Source organism: Poecilia reticulata, linkage group LG21 (assembly GCF_000633615.1).
Source record: "Poecilia reticulata strain Guanapo linkage group LG21, Guppy_female_1.0+MT, whole genome shotgun sequence".
Lineage (NCBI taxonomy): Eukaryota > Metazoa > Chordata > Actinopteri > Cyprinodontiformes > Poeciliidae > Poecilia > Poecilia reticulata.
This window is the reverse complement of record NC_024351.1, coordinates 2,091,927-2,101,281: the sequence shown is the minus strand read 5'-3', so window position 1 is coordinate 2,101,281 and position 9,355 is coordinate 2,091,927. Positions and strand designations below refer to the sequence as shown.

At 42.3% G+C, this 9,355-nt stretch overlaps 1 protein-coding gene across 5 annotated transcripts in view; it reads right to left on the bottom strand.

Annotated features, from left to right (window-relative positions):
• The window catches only part of cep43 (centrosomal protein 43), a 15,762-nt gene extending 11,292 nt beyond the window's left edge, over nt 1-4,470 (bottom strand). For 4 of the 5 annotated variants that reach the window (XM_008397103.2, XM_008397104.2, XM_008397105.2 and 1 more), the window contains exons 1-9: nt 4,246-4,433; nt 2,768-2,821; nt 2,638-2,692; nt 2,272-2,360; nt 1,435-1,572; nt 1,319-1,345; nt 1,038-1,094; nt 885-955; nt 748-797 (exon numbers count right to left, since the gene is read on the bottom strand). In XM_008397103.2, coding sequence (XP_008395325.1) covers nt 748-797; nt 885-955; nt 1,038-1,094; nt 1,319-1,345; nt 1,435-1,572; nt 2,272-2,360; nt 2,638-2,692; nt 2,768-2,821; nt 4,246-4,329 — 625 coding nt within the window. In that variant the 5' untranslated portion in view covers nt 4,330-4,433. Of the gene's footprint in view, nt 1-747; nt 798-884; nt 956-1,037; nt 1,095-1,318; nt 1,346-1,434; nt 1,573-2,271; nt 2,361-2,637; nt 2,693-2,767; nt 2,822-4,245 lie in introns of all 5 variants that reach the window. The other variant, XM_008397101.2, reaches the window with a different exon arrangement.
• Nucleotides 4,471-9,355: the final 4,885 nt, after the last annotated feature.

The following is a 9,355-nucleotide window of genomic DNA, read 5'->3' as shown; positions in this document are numbered from 1 at the left end:
GTTTTAATGTAAAATGCTCTGTACCTGCTGCCATCTAGTGGTAAGAACATTACATGATTACGCCGCTGCTGCTACTACAGCAGACACTCGAATTTGGCATTATTTGCAGATAATTCATTTTCAAAAAATCTTTTAAAACCAATTAYCGTATTTTTYGGACTATAGAGCRCACCATACTRGCACCCTCAATTAAAAAAATAAAATAAAATAAAAACTGGAAGCTGCTCTCGGTTTTTTATTAGGACCCAGCAGAGGGCTGCGTCCTAATAAATCTGCTGGACGCAGCCCTCCGTCTCCAAAGCCGAACCATGGTTTCGTTCACACCGAGCTGAAGTGCAGCGGCTCTATTTCCCTCCTGTAGTGCCAGATCAACAGCCCTCAACTTAAAAGCTGCATCATACGAGTTTGAAAACATTTCTCCGTCGTGCCTGCTGCTAGCATGTGGCTGTTCTAAATTAAAATTAGCGCGTTCTTCTTTGATTTACAATTTTCAGTTCACTTCCTGCTAGAGAGCCCCCTGGTGGTTGAAGAAAAATCCACAGAAAAGCCACAGCGGGCTTCACAAAGTTAAGGAAAAAAGTAGCAGCTTTTAGTCGGGAAAATACGGTACCGTAGTGAAATTGAATAATTTCCACGGCACACCTGACAATCACTCACGGCACACTAGTGTGCCGCGGAACAGTGGTTGAAAAACACTGGTGTAACCAACACTTTAGCATTAGCTTCTGCTGGAAAACAAAGACTCACTGCTGTCTGTAGCGTTGAGCTCTTCGTCGACGAACCTCTCCAGCATGCTCCTGCAAACACAACAGGAAACACAGATGAGCCATCGGATTACTGGCTATCTAACTGGAATCTGACCAGTGAAACCAGTTGGATCCTACTTGTTGAGGCCGGGCAGCAGATCTGTGAAGACCAACTTCAGGTCTTCCTTCCTGACTGAGCCGCTCTGATCCTGCAGGTGGCAGCACAGAGCGCAGGTGAAACCGCCGTCAGCGATTGGTCGTAAAAAGCCGACGTTAAACCGCGGCACTGACCTTATCGTGAGAGTCAAACGTCGTCCGAGCGTGACTGATCTGTTTCTGGGAGAGATCCTGCCGAGGAAACAGAGGGAGCCGATGGAACAAGAACATTTAACTTTTATTTAAATGCTAAACTTCGCAGAACACCATTAATTTATAATCATCTATATCTTAATTTTGTTTCTGATTGGTTTCCAGAACCTTCTTTGTTTCTTTAGGATCTAGAACAGATTACTTCCTTTGGGCCCAAATGATTCGATTTGGTTCTGAATCACAGAATCCGACCTTCAGCTCACCTTGACAACATGTCCACTCCTGTCTCCCTGACAACACAAACAGAGACATGAGTCAGGTGAGTCTTCGCTGCATCGGGTCGGGTCAGAACCCGGACCGGGTTGGAACCAGATCTCACCTCAGAGCGGACGGGCAGGTCGCTGCTCCGCCGGGCCCTGCGGACCAGCTCCAGCAGAACCGGGGCGTTCTGGTTCAGCTCCGAATCGGACACGCCCAGCTCCCTGCAGACCAGGTCCCGGCTGTCCAGACCGTTCAGCTGCAGAGGGGTCAAAGGTCAAACACTTAAAACCACAAGGGGTCAAAGGTCAAACACTTAAAACCACAAGAAACCCCTCCAGGTTCAGATCAGTCAGAGCGAATGGACCCAGCTCCTCCCCACTCAGCTCCTTCAGACTAGCCAGCAGCAATTAGCAAACAGCTGGTGGAACAGCTGAGCTCATTATAGGAGCTGCTGCTCAGAGCAACGCTGGAAAAACGTTAAAGGGTTAAAGAGGAGCCATGTTGGGAGGAGGCGGAGCTTCAGACAGAGCAGGAGTTTTTAAAGAGACAGAGGCCCAATTTCAAGGCGTTAAATATCCAAGTAAAAGTTATTTCAAGTTGCATTTCATGTATGTAGCATTTTCAAAACAACTGAAGGTAACATTGCTACTTGATTGTGTTACAAAATGGCATTATGTGCATGGAAAACACATAATATTGCCTCTTTAAAACCTAGTGTGGAAAACCAGGCTGATCCCCAGTCAGTCCAGTTAGAAATGATGTGAAACTCTGCACACGTGAGGCGGTTCTCCTGCTGGCTGGCTCGGTCTCACAGTTTCATTTTCAGGCAGCCGGAACCAGGCTGAGTTCTCTGTGGGATCCAGCGTTCACAACCACAGACCGCAGAGGAGACGCTCTGAGTCACAGCTGCTAGCACGGCGCGCTAACAGCTTCGGCACCCGGCAGATCAACTCACCGAGTTGATCTCCGGCTGGAACACGGCGAGGCTGAAGTCCAGGTTGAACACCTGCAGGAAGTCCATGATGAGACTGGCCACCAGGTGTCCTGTGGGACACACACGGGTTCAGAACCAGAACCAGAACCACAGCAGAMCAGCTCGTCACACAGATCTGAGAAATGATCCAGAAACTTAAAGGTCTGAAGCAAACTGCTGTCTGACGGTGCAACAGTGCCTCCTGGTGGTCAACAACTGCAACAGCAAACACGATCATCCATCATTTCTTTAGATTTTCCTTCCTCCTGCCCAGATTTCCTTAAAAATCTGGTAAATTTTTACCTGAGGGGAAAATAAATCTGATTTCCAGAGAGACCCTGAACTCACCATCTTTAGTGTTGAGGCATTTCTTCAGGTTTTCATTGATGAGGGGAGTTTTGTTCTGAGAGAAACATGATAAAGGTGAACATCAGCTGATAAAAACACAAACTGTGGATCAAACCAGAAGGAGCCTCACCTCCAGTCTGTCCTGGTCCTCCATGGCCAGAAAAACAGCTGCCCTCATCTCCGCCTGTCAGGAAAAACACACACATTAATGGAAAATAACCATTGCTAACACAGCTAGAGGACAATTTCCAAATAATTTATATTGATAAATTCGTTTCAACCTGTGATTGTTTCCATTTTGCTGCTGTTTGTGTTTCATGAGGAGGTTGGTCACGTGATAATGATGCAGCATCACAATGTGGTCATTTTTTCACAGCGTTGAAATGGTAGGAAAACTAGAATAATGTATAACATTGGCTGAAAAAGCAACATTAATATCAATATAGGCCCAAATGTTCAGATCAGTGAATTTCTGCCAGAGGCTAAGATAAAGCAAAGGCAGCCTGAATTAATTTTGACATCACAGCTGTAGATTTATTAAAACAAAAGTGCAATAAGTGAGTAATTTCCTTCAAGACAAATTCAGTTTTACGTTTTTGGCTGTTCTTCTCTATAACTGTAGGTTTGGTTAAAAGTTTAAACTGCAAAACAGAAATAAATTCTGCCGAATCACTCCTGCGATGAATTGATGGAAGGAGAGGCTAAAACGTGGCCCCTGTTAAAACCAGCCAGCGTTTTCTCTGCTGCTGATGAAAGTATTAGAAGAGAGAATAAAACATACGTTTAGTAATGGCATAATACATATGCTTCTTTGCAAATTACATAATGACCTATATAAAGGTGTTATTTCAGAGAAATCATGAAAAATTTACAAGAACTACTTCAAGTCGGTCGGGGCTGTGAGCCAAGTTTCAAATATTTAGGTGGTAAGTTTGCTGCATATGGAGCTGTTAGCATGTTTCTGCAGTCCCGTCACACAGCAGCCATCTTCAGTCAGAGGCCTCCTCAGTGTTGCTGCATGACTGACTGCAACTGGAGATCCTTTCTGCCCACAGCAACACCATCCACAACTCTTTAAGTTTATGATCCAGCGTGCCGCTTAGTGGAAACAAGGCAGTGGAGTTATTTTTTTATTATATTTGTTTATGACAACATAACTCATATTTATGGGCTGTGACAACACTTCATTTCCTTTGAGAGGATTTTTAATTGAGTTGAATTTACTAATTTCAGCCTGTCTGGACTGAATTTGTAAGTAGTTCTTGTTCAGTATGAACTGTTCCAAGTCAGGCTGTACTAAAAGGTTCGGATAAATTATTCCACCAGTGCTGGTTCGGTCTGACCTCAAAATAACTACTAAAATATGTTAAGCACATATTTTTGGAAATATTAAATTCTCATTTCTGTTTTTATGTAATATACTAAAATAAAATAATATGAAATTTGCTATATACTCATCAGCTTTAACCAACAGTTAGCTAAGGCTGTTTCTTCAAAGTTAAACTGGTTAAACTGCCTCATCAGTAGATTAGCAACTCGATGCTAGCCGCTAAGCTGAAGCCGCTACCCGAAGGCTTCTCGGTTCTGTTTCCGGTTCTGATTTCTGACCTTCAGTTTGTTGAGAACTCCGCTGTTCTCCAGGTTCTGGATCAGCAGGTCCCGCAGCTCGGTATCATCTTCAGCAGCAGACATGTTCACCTGGATCTAAGCTAGCCGCTGCTGTCAGGACAACAGACCAAAACAAACTATACGGAAGTGCTCCTGATGACGCTCCTTCCGGTGTTTACCGCCACCTGCTGGACGATGCCGTGAATACCCGCTTTATCACCAAACCTGTTTACATGGTTAAAAACACAAAAGGATGAAATTTTAAGTGTTATTAAATTAAAAACGTTAAATGAATATTAAAATAATAAATCAAACAAGTGAAACGTACAATTAAATTCACTTGAAAATTACAATTACAAAGAATATTTATTTTTCGTTGTTTTCATTTTAGCATAAAATATAATACTTTATTTAATTAATGTGCACCAGCTTCATCACAAACATATTCAAATATAAAAGCTGTTCTATAAATAAATAGGATATACTAATAACTGTAGAAGTGATAGAAAATAAGCATAAAATAAGAATAAAAATGTTAAACAAAATTAAAGACAAATAAAAATAGGGCATAAAAAACATTATTTGCATTTTAGTTGTTTGTTTCTTTTGGCATAAAAATAGTTTTACAAACTGTATTCCAATTTTTTGTTTCTCCCTTTATTCTCTCTCTCTCTCTCTTTCTTTCTTTCTTTCTTTCTTTCTTTCTTTCTTTCTTTCTTTCTTTCTTTCTTTCTTTCTTTCTTTCTTTCTTTCTCCTTTTTCTCTACAATTACTAGAATTTGATAGTAATTTTAGAAACACATTATGTTTTATATGCAATTTTCGGTGTGCTTAAAAAAACCATAACATGGAAATATACTGAAAAATACTTAAATAGAAAATTAAAGAAATATTAGAACATTAAGAAAAACGATTCAAATAAAAAAATACATCAATTTTAATTAATAAAAACAAAAAACAAATAAATAAATAATGTTTTTGATGTTTTTTTCTCAGTAATTTATTGTATTTCACTAACTGAGTCAGGAGAAATAACAGAATATGTTTATACAGAGAGGTGATGGGTGAAACGGGAAGGTGTGAGGGATACAGATGGAGGAGAAAGTAAAGATCTGGGTGACGAGGGAGGAGAAAGAGGGTCTCAGAGGGAGGAGGGGGAGCAGACAGACAGGGTGAGGAGGAGGAGGAGGAGGAGGAGCAGGAAGAAGAGGACGACGCTCAGGCAGACCAACAGAGCAGCCTCCCGGTGGATCACGGAGCTGCTGCAGCCGGAACCCCAAGCAGCGCAGCCGGAGCCATGGCCGACGAAAGCACCCGGACCACGGCCTGCACCGGCTCCAGCCTCCTGCAGCCGGTCAGCGAGATGACCAACCTGCCGCTGGATCAGGTAGGACCCGGACTGAGCTCTTTCTCCATGCATCATCCCGGGGGCCGAGCCTCGGAGCCTGGAGCCTGGCGGACTCCGCGCCGCCGCGCCGCAGCTCCGAGGCGGGGATCGGGTCTCCAACAGGCGCCTCTTCCGAACAAAAGATGCCTGAACAGGGCGGCGAGGCGGTCGGTGAGTCCTGGCTGGACGGAGGCCTCAGAGTCCAGCTGTGGGAGGAGAATGTGTTTTGTAACGATGATCAGGTCTGAGGAGAAGATGCGCCTCTTTGTGGTGGAAATGAACAGGAATCTATGAGCCTGGGTCTGCAGCAGGTTTATGGAGCAGAGCAGAGGCTCCAACCACCCAAACATCCGCAAATCCAGATCATTTATACCAAATTAAACGATGAGGAGGAGCTTAGAGCCCAACCAGGATGAAGGGTTCCAATAACAGAATCAGTTATCAGGTGATTCAATCATTCCTCCAACAGTGGAGCCCCAGACCAGCAGGAACTCCTGTTGACCTGTTCAGATATCCTCCTCTGGTTCCCAAATTCAGGGATATATAATTTACTTATGGGGTCTACTTACAGTTATTCTCTAATTTTCCAACATTTTCCACCTTTAACGTGTCGTAAAATATCCAGAGTTCAGCTGAAACAAGCACAGGGAGAAAATATTAACGGATCAACAAACTGCTGCACACCATTTTGTTTGAGACACACTAATATGAATTATAATTAACAATAAATAAAGTTCAGATGTCCTGGTAGGATAATTTAGTAAAGCCATCGTTTGTAGAGAGTTTACAAAGGATGAGATCCAAGGTACCAGTCAGGAGAAGGTTTAAGACAGCCTGGAATTTTTTAGTACAACCGTTCCAAAGAGCTAGAATCCACACATAGTTGAAACCTCCTCTAAAATGCCTCTAACTGCTTATTTCAAACAGTAAATATACCTTAATGTGCATCAATGCGCTCAGTGTTAGCAGCATTAGTGCTACCACAGAAGCTAGCATCCACAGTCTTCCTTATTTCTGCTGGTCAGACCAATCAGCACCCAGGGAAATGAATAGGGCTTCTGGATTGGCAGCTTTGTAAACACCAGTCACTAGCAGTTAGCATCTAAGCTAGGCATCTCAGCTCTCCATGTAGCATTTTCCTTTGATTTTTTTTTTTTTAGAACTGATTTACAAACAATATGGAGAAAAACCCCTGAAGAGGCGTGGTCCAAACTGAACAGAGAGGCTGCTGGGAGCCTTATGGCAACGCTGAACAGCTGCTGTGTTGGGTGTCAATAATCTGCTGTCGTCTCCATGGATTCTCCTCTGACGGGAAACAAACCTGCCGAAAATCTCCCTGATGTCGTTGGAGAACATGTCTGGGAAATAAATCTGAAGGTTTGGGTCCTTCAGGGACAAAAACAACGCAGTAACATCAGTAAAACCATGGTAGTGGTAGTATCATGCTCTGGGATTATGTTTATTCAGATGGAAACTAGGGTTTTGTTTTATAAAAGTTGATGAATTAGGGACGGTTCCAAATGCGTCTTCATCACAAAGTCACTCTAATAGGACCTGCGTGGCGGCATGAATTGGCTGCAATAAATCAAAAACACAAACACATCCTGACACCGAGTGAAGAAATTCAGACACCACTGGCTGATCATTACCAAGTATTCATATTTAAAAACTCTCCCAAATGAAATAAACTCATCAAAGCATTGAAGGTCCTGAAAAACGATGCCAAAGACTCAACCTTCAAGTTATTAAATCATTATTGGTTATTTTTGTCTCAAATTATAAATTAGTTTGATTCAAACAATAGAAAATCAAAATATTTCTGTTGTTATGGTGATAAAATGTCAAGAAAAAGTCATTTATGGATTAGCAGATGAACTATGTGGTAATGTTGAGTCTGAATGTGCTAAGCTAAAGGTCAAAGGTTAATATTCTGTCAAAGCTGTGAAGTGCAGCATCGACCATCAACACTTTAATTCCTGCGGCTGACAGAAGATAAAAACTTCCTGAAGCCTCCAGACCAACAGGTGATACTCGGCGTGTAACAGGTAGACGACGCTGCGCTCTGATTGGCTGAGAGCCAGCTGTCTGGATGCAGGTGGATCAGGTGGTTGGTGCTGCTGCTGGAGGTCAGAAGGTCTCTGGGTGGTGATACCGAGACCTGGACCAAGATCTGTCCGTCTCTCCGGCTAGAAATATAATTCAGGGAAGAAAATGGCTGAAAAACGGAAAATGAAAATGTTTACAAGTCGATCAGATGAACTGAAGTTTGATTTGCAACGTCGTGTTTTGGTTTCAGTCTCAGCTCTTACCGACCACCACAGGTTTGATGCTCTGCCTTATGACTAGAAATGGAGATTTATTTTAAATTTTGATATATTAATGTCATGATCAATTCCAGTTAATGATGTTTAAAACTTTCCTTATTGTTGGGATTCTTAGTTTTCCTATTTTATTCACTGTTTGTTAAATAAAAACATCAATACATATGAAAAATATGAAAATATAGTTACAATGTGCAGCTTAGTGATACAAATAATGCTTCCAGTTGTTTGTGGGGCTGTCGTTGCTCTCAGTCACATAAAAATGAAGTATTTATTAGTTCCTACCATCATTTTTTTCACTGTAATACCACAAAGTGTTGTGATAAAACTTGTTTTTGTTTTAGACCATTTTCCAGTAACCTGATGGTAAATGGCATAATAATGCAGGAACTGATTCTCAAAGATCAATAAACCTTAAATCCTAATAAACGTTTAACACTGGAACTGGAAAACATTTTAAATATCCCAAATAAATAAACCAAACAGATGAAATGAAGTCTCTGTAAACATAACTGTCCTTTATCTGAGCCAAAAGCTTTTATCTTTGCAAATGGAAATTATTGAGTTGTTTTAATTTATCGTGTCATTAATTGATTTATTGCTCGTTATGACAGGCCTACTGCTGATATCGTTCCGCCCTGGCATGTTGCTTCAGACCATCAAACAGAAATACTGTGTGATCAGATTTCTGCTTCCGGATCTTTTCTCCCAGTTTAAACTTCCTAAAGAAAGGAAAAAGGATCTTCGTTTCTCCAGACCGAATGTCTGTCCAGCCGCTGCTGGTCGGAGTTTAGTGTCGGATGAGTAATCGCTCAGTTTACACACTTTCTATTATTTATGACACTTGGTCTCAGATTACAGACGGATCAGATGCTCAGTGAGATCACTCTCTGGAAATGCAAGACTACATGGGATGGAGATGCTCCTCATCAGCAGCAGGAGCACAAACCTGCAGCTGGACGTGAGATTTGGTGGCAGCAGAGCATTTAGTGTGTTTTGGTGGTGATTTGTGAAGGTTGCATAGATCAGAACAGTATTAAACCCAAACAGGCTGGTTTTTGGTAAATCCACCTTCCACCAGATGTTGGTTCTCAGAGATCAGGATTCGATCTCTGAACCAAGTTCAGAACGTTGGCGTCTCTGGATGGATGGATGGATGGATGGATGGATGGATGGATGGATGGATGGATGGATGGATGGATGGATGGATGGATGGATGGATGGATGGATGGATGGATGAGAGGGGTGTGAATACTTATCTGCGCTGTCAGAACTGGATCGGCTCTGCAGAGAAATGTTCCTGAGTGAAGGTCACTCAGCAGATAACGCCGAGCTACAGTCCCCAGATACTCACACACACACACACACACACACACACACACACACACACACACACACACAC